This window comes from Hyperoodon ampullatus, assembly GCF_949752795.1.
Source record: "Hyperoodon ampullatus genome assembly, chromosome: 13".
NCBI lineage: Eukaryota > Metazoa > Chordata > Mammalia > Artiodactyla > Ziphiidae > Hyperoodon > Hyperoodon ampullatus.
The window spans coordinates 49,737,626-49,763,783 of NC_136926.1; the positions used below are offsets into that span (position 1 = coordinate 49,737,626).

At 35.6% G+C, this 26,158-nt stretch overlaps 1 protein-coding gene across 5 annotated transcripts in view; it reads right to left on the reverse strand.

The window, feature by feature from the left end:
- The window catches only part of NOL4 (nucleolar protein 4), a gene marked incomplete at both ends in the record, with an annotated part of 375,288 nt that overhangs the window by 81,633 nt on the left and 267,497 nt on the right, over nucleotides 1-26,158 (reverse strand). For 3 of the 5 annotated variants that reach the window (XM_079717454.1, XM_079717453.1, XM_079717452.1), the window contains one exon: nucleotides 15,758-15,937. In XM_079717454.1, coding sequence (XP_079573580.1) covers nucleotides 15,758-15,937 — 180 coding nt within the window. Of the gene's footprint in view, nucleotides 1-14,846; nucleotides 15,039-15,757; nucleotides 15,938-26,158 lie in introns of all 5 variants that reach the window. The other 2 variants (XM_079717451.1, XM_079717450.1) reach the window with 1 other exon arrangement.

Sequence of the window (26,158 nt, forward strand, 5' to 3'; positions counted from 1 at the left end):
TGAAAAATTATCTAACTGAAAGATGAAGTACTTAATGATACCAGACAGTTTTTAAAAAAATTATGATAAGCAAATGATAGATAAGTAACATAAAAATTAAACGAGATGAGATAGCAAAATATGAAATGACAAAATAAGCATCTTTTAGCAATCTAGCATATATAATGGTATGCCATCTTAGGGTTTTCAAAGCCTGAGTCCAAAATATGTATGGATGCCATACATATTTCTTAGAGGCCTCCCAACTAATAGAGATCTTTTAATTAATTTTTGTAAATGAATGTGAGCATGCCTTTATTGTACTTGATTCATTTTGCTAATGAATGTATGTATGGCATGTATGATGTGCATTAGCACACTGAACCATAGCATTTCTATCTCAAACAATATTCTAGAACAGCTAAATTCAGACCACAGAGTTTTAATAGCTACTCTTCAGTAGAATTTGTTCAGTGCAGAAAGAGACCAAACTTTGACTTTATTTGAACTAGGATGCAATTTCTTATGCTGCCTCACCTGACTCTCCCACGTTTCCACCTCCAAAGTAGCCTCTGTAGGCAAAAGGTAGGAAGGGTATAGGGTGCAGACTCCACCTGATAACCCTGTGAGATGATGGAAATGATAGGTAGACAACTTTGACAATAAAGCATTAGGATATTTGGAATGTCATTTTTGCAAAAGGAAGAAAAGAAAGAGGCCCCCTGAGGTAGCAGGAAGAATAGTTTTGAGAAGGAAATTACAAAGCCAGGACTGTGTGTTGGGAACAGAGAGGGTCAAATGAGGTAAACATTAAAAAATATTTAAATTGTCATAAAGGTGTATATATAATTTCAAAATGCATATTGCTTCATTTCATTCTGTACTTCATTGAATATGGATAAGATAGTCTAGCTCAGAACTGAAAACATACTAAGCTACAAAATCAGTGTTTTATTAAAAGATGGCCATAACATGGCTCAAAATTATACTCTAAACCCCAGGGGAATTGGCTACACAATGTTGTTCTTCTCAACTGAATTATGTTTTGAGGCAACAGTGTTATAGGAAAAATGGGAATAAGAACATTCCATTATTAAAAAAAATCATTTATTTCATTGTAGCTAGCATTATTCAAATAGAAGTGAGAGTTCACACCTTTATAAACTACATCTTTAGACACCTCATTTAGTTCTAGGGATTGAATTAACAGAAGCTAAATAAAATATCAGCAGTCTCTATTTTCCTGATCCAATTATTGATAGGCACATGAACTTCAGAGACTTATTTCTGTTCTTCATTCCTTTTATTTTTTCTCTTTACCTGGTACCTCTATTCAAAATTAGGAATATGTAAGGCTATGGAGCTTCATTAAGCTGACTAAATTGTAGTAATAAACACATACATTTCTTAAACACCTAATACTTTGTTGAACAGAGAGAATACAAGGTAAAATATCTCTTTAATTAAAATGATTTGGTAGCATTTCCTTTCAAATTATTTTTTAATATTTAAAAACAAAATGGGAAATGGCTTTTACTAGAACAGTATAAGTTACTGTGTGTAATAATTTATGTACTTTCCTTTTTGGAGAAAATGATACAGTTGGGTTTTTCCCAAATATATTTAATTGGTCTTCTCAGAAAATAGAATAATTTCCCAGCTGAGTGGAACTAGATATTTTTTTAAGGTCACTGGATAACCTCATTATTTCAAGATTTTGGGAAAAAAGTCAACTTCAAGATAAAGCCATCATGTACTCTTTCCCATTAAGTGAAAAAAATCAGTAGAAGCAAAGATATGTGATTAGACATGGCCAGAAGTTAAACAATATAACTTTGAAAATACAGTTGTTCTGAGTTTACTGTAGAATCATAATCCGATAACTGTAAATGGTCATAGAAATCATTCAGTACAGTTTCTTCCTTAAAGTTTGAAGAAACTTTTTTGCCTAAGGACAAATTGAGCTAGAAATAGAAGCCAGGTTTCATGTCTCCCAAATCTTAACTCTTCCACTCTCCTAAATTCTGTTGTATACTTAGCACTTTTACAAAATTTATTATTAATAACATAAGATATTTTAGGAAAAATCCTTATATATAAAATGTCGGCTCAACTAAAAATAAGCAGGCCAAAGTTAGTCCTTTACATGTCTGTATTACAATTATAACTGACTCAAGCTCATTGCAGAGAAGGTCAGAATGAATGAATAAAATCTATATTACAGTTTAATAGGTACATATGTGTTTTTCAAGGAATTTACAATATCCTAAATACATGATAAAATACGTACCTCCAAGGAGAAGACCAGTACTATTCATTCTAAATTAATCTTAAGATAAATATTAATAATACCTAACTCATATTGAGTGCTTAGATGTGGAAGCATTAATACAAAAATCTTTGATTCATTATCTAATTTCTTCCAAACAACCCTTGGGAAAAAGTACTTATATCACCCATTTTAAAGAAACCCAAATTAAAGTCCTATATAACATGCCCAAGATCACACAGCTATGATGTGGAAACACCTGAATTCATCTTTAAGTCTGATGATAAACTGAGACTAATAATCCCTAGTAAAGTTTATTGTCATATTACAATGAAGGCCTCAGTGCGTTTAAAGAAAGCTAGAGCCCTTAAACACTACACATTCCTCCAGAGGAGTCCATGTACAGCGAACTCCATTATGCATTGAAATGAAGAATATATTAGGGTCTTCCTAAAATTCTTCTCTTAAAGTCATCAAAATCCTCCTAAAACAGCTTCTTATTCATTCTTTAAAACTCTTCTTCATTAATGGAATGATAAAATGGAACTTATCTAAATTCCATCACGTTCTAAACTGATGCAATCTAAATTCACAAGATTTTCACGTTGGAGCAACCAGAAGTGCCAAGAAATTACTGTACATGAAACATAATAAAGCTTAGTTTCATGCCCAGAACGAGAATCAGGAGCCAGGCAGAGAAGTTCTTTCTCTCCTGTTAGGCAATCCTGGTAAAAATCCCCTTGGTTGTAATATTGATGAGCCAGTAATAAATGCTGATGCTCGTCAATACACACAGAGCTCAATTATGCTATGTCCGGTTATATGATACTAAATATGAAAGTCTTTTGCTTATTTTTCCTCCATGGTGTGGCTACTATCTATTTCACAACTCAAAAGTACTTAGACCTAGAGAGTGAGAAGGAAATTTATCAGTTGTGCTCCTTATAAAAGCAGTGTTATCATAGAGAAATTTAAAGCTATTATTTATGAGTTCTCAGAACCATATTCATGGGGACTCCCATTTCCTTTGTGACATTTACTAGTGGAGAGCTTTCTCTTTAGTGTTTTCCTGTCAGTGTGTTAAGGGCTGTAGTCATGGGTTCCACCAGGGATAAATGCTGAAGATTCCTTTTTACACCAGTAAGAGTGGCCATAAAACACAAAAGCTTCCAATGGAATAACTTGAAATAATATTTCACCAAAATGCAAAGAGTTCACTAGATAATTTATGGAAAACAACACTGTTCCTTCCAGTTGAATATAGCTCAGTAAATCTACTATTTAGTATATATCTTAGATATTTAAAAATAATTATTCAAAGATGTATATAATCACATATTCTACATGATGTATACCTAGATTTCTTTCCTGGATATGAGATAATGCTAACTAGCCTTCACTAATTATCTCTTCATAATTAAATGTCATACTCAGCTGGGATGAGTTGATCTTTCCCCAGCACTGCTCTTATTGTAATAATTATCTATGCCCCAATCAATGGTGGTTGTTTCATTAAACAGATGGCTAAACAGTCACATGGGGTTTTGGAGTTTAAAAAGTCACAATTGTAATTGGGGACTTAAGATATGATTGCTGTTGGCACAGTGTAAATGTGTCTTTCCTTATATAGGCATGTAAAACCTACTACCACACCAACAAACTATTCCATTTTTTGGTCTTAAAACTAAACAATGTTAGAGTCCTCTGAACTTCTGCTGTATGTTTAGGATGCTGTAGGGTTTTTGGTTTTGTTTTTTTGCAATTATAAAAAGTAAAAAGAAATAAAGAATATAAGCTCTGTTCATGGGTTACTGTGGCGATGCTCTCGACTCCAGTGTTCAAGCACAGCTTAATCAAGTATTAGACAAGCCAGATTGGGAGCAACGATGACATCAACCTGAGATTTTAAGTAGAAAATGAGCTCTTTTAAAATAATTAAAGCACATAATTCGGTAGTCAGAATTTAGGTAGAGTTTTTAAATTAAGATGATTTCTGCTAAACTTGTTACTTTATAAAATACATAATTTGAAAATTCTGCAGCTTGGATGATATCCTATCACCCCAAAATGGTATACTCATGCCTGAACACATAACTGTTACAGTGTAAAAAGATGCAGCTCCTAAGGGATCCCTTCTTCTGACCAGGTAGCTTCATTTGCCAACATCAGTGGACTAAAGTAACAGTTTAGCAACTAAGTCAGACAGACCTGGATATTATTATGCAATCAGTTCCTTGCAATCTGCCTGACTACTTTTGCTAAATAATCTCTCTGAGCCTCACTCATTCTGCAGACTATCATTATTTGTATTTTTATAAATGACAAAACTGAGGTTCAGTCAATAAGCTATGAATAGGAAAAATAATCTCTATATCAGGGTGCAGTTGTTAGAATTCCATGAAATAAGGTACATAAAGTCACTGATATCTTTACTAGTTTATTCAACAAATATACTTAATGAGAACTTTCTATATGTCAGGAACCGTGCCAAGTCCAAAGATACGGAGATAAACAAAATCAATACTGTCTCTGTTATCATAGAGTTTACTTTGCAAGTTAGTACAATGCCTAGTACATAGGGTATAATATACATGGGACAAAGAGTGTTTATTATAGACTCACAACCTTATATCAGCAATTCTAAGATCCTAATATTGTATAAGCTGAAATATTTCAAAAACTTAGGGCAAACTCAGTTGGCAGAAGAAACTGATACGAGAATATTGAGAAACTTTCTTTTTTCTTCTTTCTGTGAATATTCCTAGGTTTTGTGGCAGAAAGACTAATATATTTGTGCATGGGATGTTTTTCCAGACCCCAATGTGAGTGTTATGCAATAAACAGAATATGCACTTTATCATGTCCCCCAAATCAGAAAAGTTCTGAATTCTGGACCATTGATGATCCAAGATTTTAGATAAGCATGGTGGATGCAGACTAAAATAGCAAATCAACTGCCTTGACTCCATCCTAAAAGGTTTTGGTGGATGTGATAAGCAAAGTCCCTTACTGACCTGACTGGCCACATGACTTAGTCCTGGACAATCATGGGAGCCCATCCCTTTGTTCCCAGTGACTGATCCAAATAGGGCCAATTCAAGTCCTTTCATGGAAATGGAGACCTGGAGCTGGAAGATTGCTCTTGGATTGGGAGTTTTAAGAAAAGAAGCTTAGAGCTGCTGATGGCAACATTTCCCAACAGGTAGCAAGACTGAGAGTTAAACCAATACACAGAGAAGCATTAGGAGAGTGGCAAATCCCTGACATTTGAGCCCAGCTATGTGAGAATCCTTGGACTTTCCAGTTTTCTTGAGAAAAATATCTTGACTAATTTAAAAGGAGTTTAAAAACAAAGATGATAATTAACCCCTATCTAGGCTTTGACTATAAGTATTTCATTATGAATTAATAGTCTGTGCTTTGGCCCTAATTTTAGAACATTATTGGCCTTTAATAATGATCTTTCACAAACACATGGGGGACTGTTAAGTTTTATAGTTGATATTAAAGCCCAATTTAGCTAATGTCATCTGACATATACATCTGATCAAGATGAGATAAACTAAATTTTCAACTAAAATGATATGTTTTCATTTTAACTGACAACTTATTCAAGTCGTCACTAGGAAACATCTTTTAATTCTGAAAATAAGTGATTACATTTACTTATGATTATTTTGGATCATGACATCTTTTCTTTTAATAGTTTACTTATGAAACCTAAAACTATATACAAATTCTATTCATACAATTAATATTCACACTAATTACCAAATAGATAGAAATCTTTTAAAAATAGTGTTTCAAGAGAGTTAAAATTAAACGTTATATGACGCCTTCTTTAGGAAAAAAAACTCCCTAAGATTTAAAATACATTAGGCTAGATTTTCAGTTATCAGTAGCTTTTAAAATTGAAATGCCAATTGCAGGATACTGTGAAAGACAGAGCACACAAAAAACACTAGCTTATCTCCCCACTAATTTTACTACAAAGTAACACATTAGTATGAATGTCCACTCATTCACTCATCCTTCATTCAACAATTTTAATTCCATTGAATTGAACATGGACTGAGCAGATTTCACGAGCAACTAATTGTACCATATAAGACATAGTGGATGATACAGAAATGAACAAGTTAAGAAGCAGAGTAGTCAAGGAACATAACTTCTTATTAGGGAGCTAAGGCCCATATATAAATAACAGTAATATAAGACAGGATAAAATAAAACTACAAAAGTACCACAAAGTACAATTTGCACATGGAAGAAAGAGAGATTTAAGGCTGCTGTTAGCTAGAAGTGATGATTAAATAGATAAAGGCATATTGGATTTAGTCCTCCAAGGAGTTCAACAGATTGAGACAGCAAGGGTTTTCCAGCAAAGGGAGCAGTGGAATGCAATTTCAGATTCGACTGCATTTTATCCTTTTCCTCTGAGACCAGGTACCATGCTATGCAGAAGTTTTTATATTTGTTATTTCAAGTGTTGTTGGTTTTCATGTAGAAGTGCTATTTGTTTCCATTTTTCCCATGAGGAATCTGAACTACAAGAGATACAAGGTCCACAAGTAACAGCTGATAAAACATGGCTAAGAACCAAGATCCACTGACTAAAATCAGGGAGTTTTTCTTCAGATTTGCTCACAATACTGCTAATTTTCCAGTGTCTCCTTTCTGGGTTGTTTCCTTTTTCTTAGAGTACATTTTAGTTCTTCCCAGAAACAACTTGTCAGTGGTAATTTCAGTAGTTGTCTGAAGTATTTTTCTTCCTCACTCTGGAGGTAGAGTTTAGCTAGGCATTGATTTGTAGACTAAAAGTAGTTTCTCTAAAAATTTTTGAAGACTTTTTTCTCAGTATTTTGAAGATTGTCTTCCGACATCTATTTTGAGGACAAGTATTATGTTCAGTCTACTTTCCTGTTTTAGATGATTTCTTGTTTCTTCCTGGTGACATTTAAGAATTTCTTGGGTCTGCTGCAGTTTTGCCTTGATGTACATAGGTGTGACTTTGTTTTTATTTGTGCTGCTCAGGGATGGTCTGTTTCTCTGTTCTTAGTATTCATGGTCTAGTCAATTCTGAAAAATTCTTCCTCCTTTTTTGCTTGAATGTTGTCCTCATTCTCTCTAATTTCTCCTTTGTGATGTCTATTAGATCTATATCACTCTAGTCCCCAAGTTAACTTCTTTATCAAATTCCACTTCTCTTTTTTCTGTCTGTGAGTAATTTCCACAGTTCCAGTGTATCAATTTTCTCTTTGGTTGAATCATCTTATCTGCTATTTAACCCATCTAGTAAGGTTTTAGTTTCAATGTTTATAATGCCTGTCATTTCATTTTTTGAAGTTGTAATTTGATGCTTCTAATTCCCCTTTAATGGAAGAGTAGTCCTTTCCAGGGTCCCAGTTTTTATACAGTTCTCAGTTCATGTTCCTGCCTAGTCATGAACCCAAATCCACATCTCCTGAACTTGAATTGGCTTTCAAATCCCAGCCCTGATCTGTTTGGGCTTAAATTCACTTTTTCTATCTTCCTACTCTGTTACCTTATCAAATTAAGGGCTTACAACTCTGGCTATGAGTCTTCTATTAATTTCAAGCCCTGGGAATTTCCTTTTCTTTCCTTTGAGCTTATATAGGTATTTAAAAATTGTTATATTTTACTCAGGGTTTGTATGTATTTGTAGAGGGATGGTGAGTGGGGTGTGTGAGGCGGTATTCCATGAGACTCAGGTCAACATTTTGCTTAAACTAAAAGATCCATTGATCAGTAACTCTGAAAGCAATGATGGTTGTATTCTTTACACTTTAGTTACTCTTCAATTTTAGTAAATAAAATAATTTAGTAAATAAAGAGAGAATAGTACCCATGAACCCTGAATCAGGAAAAATCAGTGAACCAAGAGAGCACACACTGAGAGAAAGAGTAGCAGTTCCCTGTGATAACTAAGACATTAAAGGAAATAATTGAGCATATTAGAAGAAAGGGTAGAAAGGGGCCAGATTATATGCTAACCATTTTATTTACATTATCACATGTAATACCTCAAGAGCCCTCTCCTTTAGAAAAATGGAGACTCAGAAACATCCATAAAATTGTACAGGAATTTAATCTTGGTGTCTCAGTTTCAAAAGGGCATACTGTGACAAACTATAGTAAGAAATTTGGAATTTGTCCTGAGATGACAAAAGTTTGACAGTATCAAAGCCAGAATTGAGGAAGACTACTCCAGGAGCAAAGGCAGATTTATCATAAAGCCAATGAAGTCCAGGCACCAGGGTTCTTCAACTGGATGGGACTACTTGAGTTTCTTGATGTTGTAAGTGTTCTAGTATTTGTTCTTTTTCTGAAGAAAAAGATTTGAATCTTCAAGATTTCTCTTTTTAAAAAAATGTATTAGGTGTGGCTTTTTTCTAACTGCAGATAAATATTCATCCTTCTACCTAATTTGTGCTCATAATTTTATATTACTTTTCTTTTGAAAAAAAGGTCCCAAATTTCATAATTTTCAGGTGCAAATCCTAGCTCTGTCTCTGTTTATGAATTAGAGGGTAGTATAAGATGGAAGTAGGTAGTTGAGTTAGAAGGATTATGCAAGAGTATAGGTATGAGATTTGAAAGGTTAGAACTAAAATGATACCTGAGAAAATTCAAAATTATGGGACTGATTTGGGAAAGACAACAAAGGAAAAATAAACAGAATTTAGCCAGTGGTAGAATGCAAGTCAGAGGTATAAAGAGAGTCAAATCTCATTCCAAGCTTATGAACACTGGTGTACATGACAACAGTGGTGCGATTGCTGGAAATAGATAAGTCAAGAGGAATTTACTATTGATTTCGTAGATGAGGTGGAAGATCAGTGGAGAGAATGGGTGATAGAGAATATAGAGAATTCAGTGAGGATATAATAACACAGTTGCCTAGCATCTGACTAGAATGTGGAATGAAATACCAAGGCTTTGTATATGACTGGGATCTACTTTGAGAGTAGAGTACTGTATACAGGGGTAGACCTCTGCAGCTGTGGAGAGGGTAATATGCGGTATATGGCCAAGCACAGAATCTTAAGAAAAGCCCCAAATCAAGAAAAAGGTACATGAATAGAAATAGAAAATAGAGTCTTAAGAAAATGGGGTGATTTATAGTTGAGGATGCAATTTTTGGATTTGGTGCAAAGGTAGTCATGTGATCTTCATAAGAACTAATTCAATATAGTGGTAAGAACCAGAGTCTGAATTTAAGGGATTTGGTGGGAACAGGTGTAATCTGTGAGTATAAAATATTTCAGTAAGCATGGCAAAGAAAGATGGATGCATTGAGTCCTCAAAGAAAGATTATAGAAGTTATAAGATTAATTTTTTTTGAATTTGGACACTTTTTATAAAGCAGAAGAGAAGAAAAGGGAAAACTCAGTGAAAAGGGAAAACTGAAAATATGACCATTGGGATGGTCGTAGAAGCCATGTTTTGAAGGAGGTGAAATGACAGGGGAGCAGAAGTGAAGCGTTATCCAGAGCAATAAGACCAAGACACTTCCTCTGTAAAGGCAGCAGGGAATACTTGAAAAATTGTAGATGATTGTGAAAAAATTTTAATATAGCTTGTGCAAGCTCTTTGAGTGAAAGTAAAGACTAAGAAATACCCATGCTAATAATGGCTAGAGTGATACAGATCACTGAAACTGAGAAAGCTAAAGAACTGTCTGTGAGTGCAGATTAGCTATCAAAATTAAGAAAGGTATTATAGGATGTAATTAAAAAGAAATACTATGAATAAATAACTTAGAGGATGGTATGAAAGTATCCTGGGGGATGGTAGATGACATTTATAAAAGAGAGGGCAAAAATTGGTACAAATAGCAGGTGGGGAATTCATACTAATTAGCATCAATTAAGTTAACTGCTCACAAAGAGAGAAACCTGTACAGTTGTGCTCACGATGCATGAAGAATATTGTGAATAATAATGGTCACACAGGTATAAAGTTTTAAACCAAGATCTTGTATGAAGGGCTCAGTATATTTCCAATCAAATTTTTAGTTTAAAGAAGCACTTTAATTCATTTTTTATAATAGCTCTATTTGCTAAAGAATGAATAGTGTCACTGTAGCTTTTGCAATGCCTATGATATCTATGAAAGCTGTGAATTGAAGACGAATTCTGATCTCTCTACTTTAGTCTGCATCAGACAAGTAGAGGCAAAGGATGTTAAGTAGTCAAATTCCCTCAAAAATGTACCATTTTCTAAACATTAAATATTTATTTTCTAATGAAAGAACTGTGAAATCAGATATCAAAATTACTGAGGAGGGTATTATAGGCTGTAATTAAAAAGAAATACTATGAATAAAGAACTTAGGGGCTTCCCTGGTGGTGCAGTGGTTGAGAGTCTGCCTGCCGATGCAGGGGACGCGGGTTCGTGCCCCGGTCCGGGAGGATCCCACGTGCCGTGGAGCGGCTGGGCCCGTGAGCCATGGCCACTGGGCCTGTGCGTCCGGAGCCTGTGCTCCGCAACGGGAGAGGCCACAACAGTGAGAGGCCCGTGTACCGCAAAACAAAAAAAAAAAAAAAAAAAGAAGCATGAGATTTAATTCTTCAAACAAATATAGTCAAATAAATAATATTAAAAAGCAAATTAATAGGTAATATTTCAAGTGGCTGAGTTTACTGAATTCAAATATCTAGGCCACTTGACCTAACTTGATATAGTGTCAAGATATGAGATACAGGAGGAAGGATGGACTGAAAGTCTCTTAGACTATCTCCCCCAAATATTTTCATCTGAGTTCTATAAAAATACGTCTAAATATAAGCAGCATGGTGAAAGAGTCTCTAAACAATGCAAACTCAGAAAATAAAAAGAGAAATCATATCACATAACACAAATAATACTTAGGTATGGGGTAACCTCACATTGTTTATAAAGCTTTCCTTTTATGGCTTTATCTATTATAGGTGTTCTTGAATTTAAGATCAGGACACCTTGGAGAAATACATTTCTTTTCTGAAACAATCAACAAATATTCTTCAGAAAATTAGCTGAAGTAATTTGAGAGTCAACGCTGTATAATAGAATCAATAATGATTTGATATATTTGTCTAAGGATTAATATAAGGGCTGCTTAACTCATTGGTTCTTAAAATCTAATAAAAAGTAAGACAGTACTCTGTATCAAACTTATTGGATTTATTTTTCATAAAACATATCCTTTTATATTCACCACTGAAGAATTTATGATTTGAGATGATTGGGAACACTGAATTAGTGAAAGTGTATAGAAAAGTATCATAATATGGTTATTTAATTTCATGCATTATAGAGACTGTTTGGAGCAATGACATAAACATTTCAGCTACTTCAGCAATTAAGACCTTTGGGGTCTTAATAATTTCAGTGAAATAAGAATGCATAAATATATACTCTAATATTTGTATGCATTCAGTGAAGTCAATGAAAAGTACTTGTGTTGTAAATTCTTAAGGGATAGTGTAGACTAATTAAACATGAATAGATTTTGTATTAGCAGCAGAAAATTAGAGTGAATGTCAACATTGTCAAGTATAATACTAATATAAGTTGTGATAAACCACTTCTATGGGAATATCTCTTTGAATTTCTTAATCAAAGTCAGTAGGGAACACATAATTCAATATTTTGTGTTTTGCTTTACTTAAAGAGTCTGCTGGATTAGAGATCCTAAGTAACTGGATGAGCCAAGCTTGCTGAATGCCACTTTCATTTTATAATACGGAGTCCCCTATCAAATACTCCTATGATTCTACTTTACAAATATATTAAAAACTTCTTTAGGTTGCTTTGTTGACTTACTAAGTACTACAAAATAACTGGCATGTAAAGATAATCATATATTAAAAATGATACATTTTCTTCACATCTACCTACAGCAAAAACAATATAAGAAAATATTTTTTAATGTTTCAATTTTTAAAAACCGTGGATATTATCTTATATTAAAATTTAAAATTATGAAGGCAAAAAAAATTAATGTATAATATTTAGTTGTAATTACTATCTGCCCTAGTCATGCCTTTTCCTATTTGTTCCAGGTAAGGATGAGTGTTCAAAATGATGACATGCTCCATGACGATGAAGTGATACATAAAGCCAATCAAAATTCCAAGTGTTAACTAGATGGCAAATTTAATTTTTATTCCAATAGTGCATTACTGAGCAATGCATTTTTTAAAAATGGGCTAAACTACAATATCAATTTTCATCTGTGTTGTTCATTTAACATTTATTTATATTAGGCCTTATATTATTACTTAAGCACTTCACTTCCCACAACTTGTAATCTCAAAGAATCATGATGATCAGGGAACATGTTAAATTTTCTTAATTAACAAGTCAGGCATCTTTTGTATTTCTCATTACTTTTCATGATGTTATGCACATTATACATATATTGAATAAGTGAACAAAAAATGAACAAATGAAAATTATTAAATATGAAATACAATAGCATTTCTTTACAGCATTAGTTCCTTCAAGATTAGTTTGTAAACCTACTTGATTTTATATTAACTTTTTGTCTTTCTCTATGCATAGCACAAAGTTTATATCAAATAGATGTTCATATTTGGTAAATAAATACAACTAATAAAAAACCTGTGACTATCTCAAATACACCTTTGAGAAATTAAGAATTCTACATGATAATGATTTTTGTCTTTTAAAGAATTATTAATAAATGGAAAATAAGATAAATTTTACCAAAGAAAAGAATCTCTAAATAACATTAAAAGATTTAGAAGAAATAGTAGTGCCAGATGCTGGTAAAATAAAATCTTGGTATATAACATTATTATCTTTATTGTTACTGAAAGAGGAAAGTATATATTGTGCATTGTGCACTGAATGAGACATACTTAGTTTCTATTGGAATTTTACATCAACTGCCAATTTGATGATGAACCGATGTCAAAGCCAGGATTCTGTGCTTTTATTCCTGGTTAGATATCCTTTTTGTCTGTCATCTTTCTCCTATTGGGTGACAATAACTTTTAAAAAATTCAATAATGGGGGAAGTAGCTGTATTTTCTTCAAGCAATCTCTCCTCTCTTATACCATACCACCTCGACTGTCATAATTTAATTTCATCAGGCACAGCTATGTTATTTTATTTTAAAATAACTTAGGCACAACAAACTCCAACTTCAATATAGTTATTCTAAGAAGTAAGCAAATTCTTAAATGTAGTGTTCTGTAATTTTATAATACAAATATTTTGGGTAGCTTTTTTCAGACGATGGATTAAATAATATTTGGTTGATTATATTTTCAGAATTCAGATTTATTGAGTGGTTACTATGTGTCAGAAATGACTTGTTGAGCTTTACATGACAATTTATATAATCCTGTCAGCACTATAAGTTAGGAATTATTCTCACTTCCAGAGTAGGGACCTGAGCTCAGAAAGTTGAAGTACATTGCCTGGGTCACATAGCTACAAACTGGTGGATCCTGAACTCCAGACCAAGCTCTCCAGGGACCGAACCTTGTGTTAGTGACCATCTTGGCAGACTGCCTCTCTATAAGAAACAGTCGTTTTTCTTTTAAAAATATCAAAGATATTTTTATAAGCCATTGTAGAAAAATAGATAATATAGGAGGTATTACTTGTTATTCACTTCATTTATATCTGGAAAACTATTTCTCCTATTGGCATACTCTGAAACCTCTCCTATATCTATACCAACCCCTGTTCCATCACACCTAATAAATTGGAGGCACCAATCACAAGCACGGAGAATCTTGGCTTTTATGGAGCCTTCTCAAAAGTACAATGAAAATAGTTTCAGAAAATTTCTAATACATGTCCACTCAAATACATAAAAATATAAAGAAAGTTTTAAAATACATTGTAAAAACTACTTCTAGGTATAACAATTCCATCAAGGTGAGATAGAATAAAGGTCAAATAACACTGATATCTAATTTTTGCCCATAAAAATCTAACACTGGCATAATACCATCCATCTATAAAAAGCCCAGCTGAATCTAAACGCTCATGTTAACCATCCACGAGACAAGCACACAAATATACCGAGTACACAAAGGCCTTATTTTTCACATAAGGATTTTCATTCCCTGACCTTTATTTTCAAGGCCTGCTATTTGTTAACTGTTGGTATGAAAATACTATTACTTAGATGGATCCATCCATTTCCTTTTGTCCCAGAGAAAGCCATTCTCACAGGCCGTCTAAAGCAACGACTGGTGCTTCAGTTCAAGACTTGAATAACCTTAGATCTGCTTTAGCAGTAACAGAAAGGAAACACACAAGAATGAGACGCTGGCTCTCACTGCTGTTCACTCACATGACCCTCATTTCCTAGGACATGGTACCTAGGCTTGGGAGCACTGATCTCACGAGGTATGTCTTATTGAATCAACAAAGGGGATAAATACTTCAGGAAGATGAAAAGGAGAAAAAACACACAAGCAAACAAAAACCCCTTGGACCTGACGTTATGGAAAAAATTAAAAAGACACTAAGATGAAAAAAAAAAATTGTGTCATGGTTACATGTGGGATTTGGATGGAATCTAGGGCTGTGTTTTAATTCAAAACTCACCATCTCAAAACCACTTCTTTTCATCCGCCTGCAGGACTTGAGGTAAGTACGTATGCGTTTTCGGGCACGCTCTTGATACTCAGGGAATTGTCGCCTGCATGAGTCAATGATAGCCTGGATCTTTTCTTTGGGCTGCTTAGAGATTGGGACCATTCGGTCCAAGTTTTCATCTACAAACAGCCTGACAAACATCTGTTGGCAAGAGGGAGACAGAGGAGAAGGGTTTGGAGGGCTGCTCTCTGCTGTTCCTAGCTTCCTGTCTTGATTACTGATAGGAAAATACTCTTGTCTGGTTTATGCACTGGAGAACTTTGCAATGGAAAGCCAGAAATTTTAAGCAAACACCCTTTACAGACTTTCTAAATGGTTGGGTTAAAAAATAGGGAGAGAAAGAGAGAGAGAAAGGCAGACAGACAGACAGACAGAAAAGTATAGACTATTGCGTAGAAAAAAATCAAGAAATAACAGTAGACTGTGACGATTAAGCACCCCATAAAATTCTCTATTAATAATATGACTGTTTACATTGCTACACTGCACAGTATACTAATCTCGGAAAACAAACAATTGACTCTTTTTTCATGCATAATTAGGTAAGCTGGGAAAGCAAACAAAATAACGGATGACGGGCAGACGCTTCCAAGGGATAAGCTGAGGCTCCCTTCATCCGCTAGGTAAACATGCATACTCACACAGCACAAGTGCAGTTTTCAGCTCACATTTGGCTTTAAAATTCTAAACAAAACACAGCAATTCTGGTGTCTGGTTGGCTAAGAGTGTTTCATGTACTTTTTAAATCCTTCTGTAAATTAAACAAACATGTCTCTAAAGTAGCCACGGTTACCAACAAGCAACAACATGAAAGTGAAGTGGTAAAAATTGAGCCATAATGGTAGGGTGGCAGGACTCACATTAAAAGCTTTCAGCCGCTCGGCCTCAACGCCATCTGTCTCGTTAACTTTCTCAGAATCTTCGTGGTCATCGTGGTCATCTTCATCCTCATCTCCCCTGTTTAGAGACAGGTCCTCAGCACCTCGGTCTACACTCTCATTTTTGCCCGAGTCGTAGCTTGAATAGCTATGTGCAGGGGACTGAAAAGAAAATGGGAAATTGCTGCTTTGAAGTTCCTTGCACAGCTTATAAATTTTGTTTTATTTTTAATGTCAATCATTTCTCAAAAATCTGGTTTAAATAAGTTGATAATTCTAGAGCTGTGGCTATTTTAATTTAAATCAAAATTAGCTTAAATGGAATCAAATTAAAAATTCATTTTCTCAGTCACATCAATCACATTTCAAGTGCTTAATAGCCACATAGTACATTTCCATAACTGCAGAAAGATTTATTGAATTTAGCTTTTTGAGAGCAATTACTGTTTCCATTCAATATACATATTCCAAAAAAAAAAAAAAACCAACCTGTAATCAGTTTTGTAAAAGAATCACTGAATCACATATTCTTTGAAATAGAAATGACCTCAGAGCTTAGTCAGTCTAACTGCATTAGTATTCTTGAAACAGATAAGGAAACTGAGGGGTAGGTATATTTAATTGATTTGCCCAAGAAGGACTATAGAAAATACTGACACTAGGACTGCTAGGAAAACATGTTTTAAAATCAGTTTATAATTTGTCTATGAGTCGAAAGATGGCATCTGATTTTGGTTTAGAAAAAAGCAAATAGGCTTCCTCCTAGCCATTTGTTAAGCTTAGTGCTTGTAATGTACAAAAGAAGATGAATGCCAACCAAGACAATTTTCACGAACGTTGGTAATTGTGTCCAAGACCAACCATTGGTCCTGCTGTGGTAGCTTTAACTTGTTTGTTAGCCCAACACCTGTTCCTTTCAGAATCAGCCCCTGCTTTGCCAGGTCCAAGTGCCAATCCTATGGGCAACAACCTCCTCTCTCCTAGGCATGAGTGCCTTGACTTCACCTGCAAGTGAAGAAAGTGTGCCTGTAACTAAAATCAAGTTGAATCCAGCAGAGCTAAGAAGAATAGAAATAGACCTGATAACATCATTTGAGCATCTAGATTCAACTGTGCCTGAAATTAAATTAACCCATGGACCTTTCAGCTGTGTGATACTATATCCTCTCCATCCCCCCACTTTATATTTTTGCTTAAATCTGAATTTAGATAATTTGCAATGGAGCCTGGACTAGTACAGAAATCAATCATTACAAGGTCAAATTAATGACCCAAATTTCACATATGATGACTTAGATACCTAGGTGACCCCAGCTAAATAGAAAATAATTCTGTAAACAACAGCAGCTATCTTCAAATCTATCAACATAGTCTAATGCTTTTGAAAGCATTTACAATGGGAAATTTTAAATCATCAGCGCTCAAAAATGCCTCCATACAATGATAGCATACGTGTTGCATGCTTTGAGGATTGCACTAATATATTATTACTGTATAATCAGAGGAGGGATAAAAAAAACTAGAATAGGTCACTGACATTAAAAGTGAAAAAAAGGTATATTTTTACAGTTCAGATCATTAACAAGGTGGAATTACCTAATCAAATATAAGGCAAATATTCCATAAGTTTGAAAAATATACTATATATGCTTTTTAAATGGCAATGTGTAATATTTTAAAGTGTTATAATACACTTATCTGGATGAAAATATGCTGGGCTAATCTATTCTTTTTAGATATGATGTGAGACACAGAAGCCAGCCATCTGCTACTAACAGTACCACTTGGAACCACGAAGGATTTATAGTCCTAGTCACTCAAGGTAAAGAAAACCCGTCACAGATCTGAGAATATTCAGGATCTAAATCTAGAGCATAATCAAAGTTTTTTCTTCTATGATATAAACTGAAAGTTTTGTAACACTGAATTATGTTTCTCAGATGGAGTGTCATTTCTCACCTATCTCACTGTTGAAGAACTAACTAGCTTTCAAGGTCAATCAGATTAAGTTCAATTTCCACAAAGATTCCCACTTCTACCTCAGTCAACTTCAATCTTTCCCTCCACTGTGAACTCTTAATACCCAATGGCACTGGACACAGAATTAAACACCACAATTGCTCTCTACTTTCCTTTTCATGTTAATATGCATTTTCTTTCAAGCTAGACTGAGATAGGAATCAACATACAGCCTTCCACCTTTTCCTTCACAGCATCTAAGAAAGGTTCTCTACAGAGTTGGCACTTCAGACTGTAGTTTTCCTTTTACTACAAAGTCTTTGGTCTTAAAATATTGGGGAGTGAAGATAAGCCACAGACTGAAAGAAAATCTTTGCAAAAGACACATCTGTAAAAGGACAGTTATCCAAAATCTACAAAGAACACTGAAGCTCAACAATAAGAAAACAAACAACCTGATTAAAATATGGGCCAGAGACCTTAAGAGACACCTCACCTAAGGAGATATACAGATGGCAAATAGGCATATGAAAAGATGCTCCACATCGTATATCATTGGGGAAATGCAAATTAAAGCAACAATATCACTACACACCTAATAAATGGTCAAAATCTGGAACACTGACAACACTAAATGCTGGAGAGGATGTGAAGCAACAGAAACTCTCATGCATTGCTGGTAGGATATAAAACAGTACTGCCACTTTGGAAAATAGTTTTGCTTTTTCTTCCGAAACTAAACATATTCATCGTATGATCCAGCAATTGTGCTCCTTGGTATTTACCCAAGGAATTAAAATTTTATCTCTACACAAAACCTGCACATTAATGTTTCTAGCAGCTTTATTCATAATTGCCAAAACCTGGAAACAACCAAGACGTGCTTCAGTTGGTAAATGGGTAAATAAACTGTGGTTGACCAGATAATGGAATAATATTTAATACTAAAAGAAATGAGCTATCAAGTCATGAAAAGACACAGAAGAACCTTAAATACAAGTTACTAAGTGAAAGAAGCCAATGGAAAAGACTATATATTGTATGTTTTCAACTATATGACATTCTAGAAAAGGCAAAACTAGGCACAGTAAAAAGATCAGTGGTTGCCAGGGTTTAGGGTGTGGGGAGGGATGAATAGATGGAGCACAGAAGATTTTTAGGGTGATGAAAATACTATGTATGATACTATAGTTGTGCATACATGTCATTACACATTTGTACAAATCCATAAATGTACAATACCATGAGTGAAACTTAATATAAACTATGGACTTTGGGTAATTATAATTCATCAGTTTAGGTTCATCAATTGTAACATGTGTACCACTCTGGTCAGTGATGCTGATAACAGAGAAACTATACATGTGTAAAGGGAAGTGGGAATATGGGAAATCTCTGTACCTTCCTATCAATTTTGCTGTGAATCTATAACTGCTCTAAAAATAGTCCTTTTTAGGGCTTCCCTGGTGGAGCAGTGGTTGAGAATCTGCCTGCTAATGCAGGGGACACAGGTTCGAGCCCTGGTCTGGGAGGATCCCACATGCCACGGAGCAACTAGGCCCGTGAGCCACAACTACTGAGCCTGTGCGTCTGGAGTCTGTGCTCCGCAACAAGAGAGGCCACGACAGTGAAAGGCCCGTGCACCGCGATGAAGAGTGGCCCCCACTTGCCACACTAGAGAAGGCCCTCGCACAGAAACAAAGACCCAACACACCAAAAATAAATAAATAAATTAGTAAAACAAAATACTAGTCTTTGCCAAAGAATGATGGAAGTTTAAAAAAAAATAGTCATTTTTAACAAATGGGGGAATATGGGTATTGGGGTGATAATATAGATTCAGGCAATAGTAATTACTAGAGGCCTCCTAATAACCCACATAAAATATGGCAGTCATTGCCTCATAAACCTGTGCCACCTCAATAAAAACTTTGGATGATCATACCCTAAACAAGCCTCCCCTTCAGGAACAATTATTTTCAGATTCCATGTGTAAATCCAAAATATCCAAATTAGATCTTAAAAAATACAAAGATAAAGAATCACAACTTATGCCCTATGGAAAATATATACCTGCTTATCCTCAAAACACAGGTGTTGGTTTATGGGGACAAGATTAGATTTTTGTCTTAGTTATATATTCCACTCATTCCTCTGGAGATAACATGTGACCATCCTTAGCAAAGACCTTCTTAGAGATATATTTGCACTTTCCTTTTCTCACATTTCTCACCTGAACAGAACTGCCAACTCCAGACCTAGAAAAATTCCCACAGATAGGAAGCTTAACTTTACTTTTAAAGAAAGTTTGCTTACTCTGTGATCAGAGAATTTCACCTCTTTGGTTAAATTTATTCATAATTATTTTATTCTTTTTGATGCAATTGTAAATGGGATAGTTTTCTTAATTTCTCTTTCTGGTAGTTCATTATTAATGCATAGAAATGCAACAGATTTCTATATATTGATTTTGTATCCTGCAACTTCACTGAATTCAGCAAGTTATTTTTTTTAAATATCAGTTATTCATTACTGAATCTACTGGGCATTCTTAGCATCATTAAAAGTGTGATTACCAGACACTGTGTGCCATCTGGTCTGATCCCTAGAATTTTCTTAAATGGTAATGGTAGGGAATCAGTTAATTGTTACCTCATTTCAATTTTGGGTAACAGTTTAAGTTTTGCTTATGGTTTTTCAGAGACACAAGCAAGAAATGACCCAGGTCAAGTCAGTCTCACAAAATAATCTAAATTAAGGTTTGCTTGTATGACTAAACTGGTCTTGTCTGCTCAGGAAATTTTCAAGGTTGGTTCCATTTGGTTTTATTTTTTTATATTAATGAGAGAGTGTGCATTCTTTTTTTAAAAAAATTTATCTTTGAAATCTAGCACATTTTACACTTACAGCCCATCTCACACTAGTCATATTTCAAGTGTTCAATAGCCACATATTCTACATTTGTATATATTATAAAACAATCACCAAACACTACCAACTACAGAGGAACTATTTTCATAAGACACAGAATCATTGTTTCCTAGGCAGATTACATTAAAGGTAATGATAAACCTTTTATAATCTTTTATTAAAAGCAGACCAATAATCTAAGAACTTTTGTGCCTTTTAATGGACAGAAAATTAAATCCTAGTTTTGAACTCTTTTTAAAAACACTTATAAATAAACCTATTCAATTTTAGCCAGCTTTGAACTCACACATAAAACTTCTTTTCCACAAATCTCTGTACCTTTCTATATCCATTCAGCTTTTGTCCTATCATTGTTTTTTTTTTTTTTTTTTTGCTTTCTTATTCTGGAACAATCATTTTAGTTAGGAAAAAATTACTTTTCTCCCTTACCAAAACAAAAAAGCAAAAAAATCCCAAAACCCAATACACAACAACAACAAAAAACCCACCAAAAACCCAAAACCAAGCCAAAAAATGGCCTTCATACCTTTCCTTATCCAAAAAACACATTCTACCTTCCTTACTTCCTTTTCATATACAGTTGTTTTCTTTTACCCTTATTATTACTATTAGTTTTATTTTACATATTGATTATAAATTTTAATTACTAGTACCACTGTTACATGGTGAGTCAGAAGTAGAAAAGGCAGCTCTCTTGCTATTCTAAACATAAAACTTTTTATTCTGATGAATACAATTTAATTTATTCACCATAAGAAGTCATCTATAAGAAGCAATTTTTCTGAGGATGGAGGGTCTTAGAAACATGCATTGAAAACATACTGAGAGATTCAACACTAAACAGATAACAAATTATCTTAGGTATTAACGCACATTTCCAAGCAAAAAAAAATAAGAGAAATATTGGTCAGACTACACAAAATCTGAAGGAGTGGGGGTAGGGAAGAGAGTATAAGCCATCATTCTAAAATGGGTTTGGAACAACTGATTCTCATATTTTTTTTCTGGAACATGTGCCTAGGGTGCCAATGGTTACTGAAGTTTCTCTAACTGAAAAAATAATTGCACCATCATTCTGCTTATTCCACTTAGAAAGAGAAGCTGTAAGTCAAAAGTAGCCCATTTTATTTGAAGTTACTATATACTTCAATGTGAAGGAATTGCTCCTGAGAGAATTTGATATGTATTTTAACCAATTTGTCAAGGCTTTCATTTTTATTTACAAATGATGACAGAAATATGTGCTAGGAATGACATTTCAGGTTTCTTTCAACCTGAAGCTTAAATGATTATACCACTTTTAAGAGGAAGAATCCAACAAACTGTATGTTCTTGAAGCTTCTAGAGATAGATGTCAGTGATACTGCTTTTATCTTTCATTACAAGGTGAGAATATAATCATATTACAGAAGTCTTTTGACTTGATAAGTAAAGATGTGAATCCCTGGTTTAACTCTTCTTTTAAAGGTTCAAACACAACTACTTAAATTATTAACCTATCACCCTAAAGGAGAAATCTTCAAAGGGCAAAATTCATCTTCCAATATCCCACTTCAGTCCTACAATTAAAATAACAAAAGGTAAATGTAGGTATCATATCTCAGAACATCTAATGTAAATAATAATTAGATTTTGTTAGGTACTTTTAAAAAAATGAAAAATGTTATATATACTATTAATGTATTTTCCCCCAAACCCTAAATTTACTGTAATACTATCTCATATGTCTTTAGAAGAACATATTTTTCTTCTCAGAGTTCAAATTTAGGTGAAAGTGAGCCTTGGAAGTGAACTGAACTCCCAATCATTAATTCTATCACTGACAATTCAAATGATTACAATACTGTAGTGGCTTTAAGGCACTATTACTGTTTTTATTTACAAGGGAGTGGGGTTACATAAATATTTTCACAATATTTGGTAATAATTTCACCATCCTAGGCTATAGACAATAAAAAAACAATTGATATAACAAAATTGCCAAGCCTGATATCTATTTTAGAATCCTTTTAACTTGCATATTAAATATTTAATCTTGTTTCATTTGTCTCACTTTAAAAATAAGTATTAGTAGTAAATGACAGCAATATCATCATCAATAATAGCAATCATAATAATAACCACATGTGGTTAGTGGCTGCTATATTAGCACAGGCCGTTACTGATGACCTTGACTTTAAGAGAAATGTGAGTCTTTGTCTAGGGGAGAAACTCTAAATATGATATGCTTCTGGGACTTCGAGGAAGATGGCAGAAGAGTAAGATGCGGAGATCACCTTCCTCCCCACAGATACATCAGAAATACATCTACACGTGGAATAACTCCTACAGAACACGTACTGAACGCTGGTAGAAGACCTCAGACCTCCCAAAAGGCAAGAAACTCCCCCACGTACCTGGGTAGGACAAAAGAAACAAGAATAAACAGAGACAAAAGAATAGGGACGGGACCTGCACCAGTGGGAGGAAGCTGTGAAGGAGGAAAGGTTTCCACACACTAGGAGCCCCTTCGCGGGCGGAGACTGCGGGTGGCGGAGGGGAAGCTTCAGAGCTGCGGAGGAGAGCGCAGCAACACGGGTGCTGAGGGCAAAGCGGAGAGATTCCCGCACAGAGGATCGGTGCCGACCGGCACTCACCAGCCCGAGAGGCTTGTCTGCTCACCCGCCGAGGCAGGCGGGGCTGGGAGCTGAGGTTCGGGCTTCGGTCCGATTGCAGGGAGAGACTGGCAGCGTGAACACACCCTGAAGGGGTTAGTGCACCATGGCTACCCAGGAGGGATTCCAGGGAAAGATCTGGACCTGCCGAACAGGCAAGAGACATTTTCTTCCCTCTTTTTAAAAAAATTTTTTTTATTAGTTTCTGCTTTATAACAAAGTGAATCAGTCATACATATACATCTGATCTCACATCCCTTCCCTCTTGCGTCTCCCTCCCTCCCACCCTCCCTATCCCACCCCTCCAGGCGGTCACAAAGTACCGAGCTGATCTCCCTGTGCTATGCGGCTGCTTCCCACTATCTATCTACCTTACGTTTGGTAGTGTATATATGTCCATGCCTCTCTTTCGCTTTGTCACAGCTTACCCTTCCTGGTGTGCGAGGAGAGGGGATTAAGAGCGATGCTTAAAGGAGCTCCAAAGACGGGCGCGAGCCGCGGCTAACAGCGCGGACCCCAGAGATGGGCATGAGACGCTAAGGCTGCTGCTGCTGCCACCAAGAAGCCTGAGTGCGAGCACAGGTCACTATCCACACCTCCCTTCCGGGGAGCCTGTGCAGCCCGCCACTGCCAGGGTCCGGGATCCAGGGACAACTTCCACGGGAGAACGCACGGCGCGCCTCAGGCTGGTGCAACGTCACGCCGGCCTCTGCCGCCGCAGGCTCGACCCACATCGAGCCCCTCCCTCCCCCCGGCCTGAGTGAGCCAGAGTCCCCGAATCAGCGGCGCCTTTAACCCCGTCCTGTCTGAGCGAAGAACAGACGCCCTCTGGCGGCCTACACACAGAGGTGGGGCCAAATCAAAAGCTGAGCCCCGGGAGCTGCGCGAACAAAGAAGAGAAAGGGAAATCTCTCTCAGCAGCCTCAGGAGCAGTGGATTAAATCTCCACAATCAACTTGATGTACCCTGCATCTGTGGAGTACCTGAATAGACAACGAATCATCCCAAATTGAAGAGGTGGACCTTGACAGCAAGGTTTATACTTTTTTCCCCCTTTCCTCTTTTTGTGAGTGTGTATGTGTATGCTTCTGTGTGAGAAGTGTCTGTATAGCTCTGCTTTCACCATTTGTCCAAGGGTTCTATCCGTCCTATTTTTTTTAACTTAAAAAATATTTTTTCATAATAATTATTTTCTATTTTAATAACTTTATTTTATTTTATCTTACTCTTTCTTTCTTTCTTTTTTCTTTCTTTCTGTCTTTCTGTCTTTCTACTTTTTCTCCCTCTTATTCTGAGCCGTGTGGATGAAAGGCTCTTGGTGGTGCAGCCAGGAGTCAGTGCTGTGCCTCTGAGGTGGGAGAGCCAACTTCAGGACACTGGTCCACAAGAGACCTCCCAGCTCCATGTAATATCAAATGGCGAAAATCTCCCAGAGATCTCCATCTCAACACCAGCACCCAGCTTCACTCAACAACCAGCAAGCTACAGTGCTGGACACCCTATGCCAAACAACTAGCAAGACAGGAACACAACCCCACCCATTAGCAGAGAGGCTGCCTAAAATCATAATAAGTCCACAGACACCCCAAAACACACCACCAGACGTGGACCTGCCCACCACAAAGACAAGATCCAGCTTCATCCACCAGAACACAGGCACTAGTCCCCTCCAACAGGAAGCCTACACAACCCACTGAACCAACTTTAGCCACTGGGGACAGACACCAAAAACAACGGGAACTACAAACCTGTAGCCTGCAAAAAGGAGACCCCAAACACAGTAAGATAAGCAAAATAAGACAGAAAAACACACAGCAGATGAAGGAGCAAGATAAAAACCCACCAGACCTAACAAAAGAAGAGGAAATAGGCAGTCTACCTGAAAAAAGAATTCAGAATAATGACAGTAAAGATGATCCAAAATCTTGGAAATAGAATAGAGAAAATGCAAGAAACATTTAACAAGGACCTAGAAGAACTAAAGATGAAACAAGCAACAATGAACAACACACAAAATGAAATTTAAAATACTCTAGATGGGATCAATAGCAGAATAACTGAGGCAGAAGAACGGATAAGTGACCTGGAAGATAAAATAGTGGAAATAACTACTGCAGAGCAGAATAAAGGAAAAAGAATGAAAAGAACTGAGGGCAGTCTCAGAGACCTCTGGGACAACATTAAATGGACCAACATTCGAATAATAGGGGTTCCAGAAGAAGAAGAGAAAAAGAAAGGGACTGAGAAAATATTTGAAGAGATTATAGTTGAAAACTTCCCTAATATGGGAAAGGAAATAGTTAATCAAGTCCAGGAAGCACAGAGAGTCCCATACAGGTTAAATCCAAGGAGAAACACGCCAAGATACATATTAATCAAACTACGAAAAATTAAACACAAAGAAAACATATTAAAAGCAGCAAGGGAAAAACAATAAATAACACACAAGGGAATCCCCATAAGGTTAACAGCTGATCTTTCAGCAGAAGCTCTACAAGCCAGAAGGGACTGGCAGGATATATTTAAAGTGATGAAGAAGAAAAACCTACAACCAAGATTACTCTACCCAGCAAGGATCTCATTCAGATTTGATGGAGAAATTAAAAACTTTACAGACAAGCAAAACCTGAGAGTTCAGCACCACCAAACCAGCTTCACAACAAATGCTAAAGGAACTTCTCTAGGCAAGAAACACAAGAGAAGGAAAAGAGCTATAATAACAAACCCAAAACAATTAAGAAAATGGGAATAGGAACATACATATCAATAACTACCTTAAATGTGAATGGATTAAATGCTCCCACCAAAAGACAAAGACTGGCTGAATGGATACAAAAAC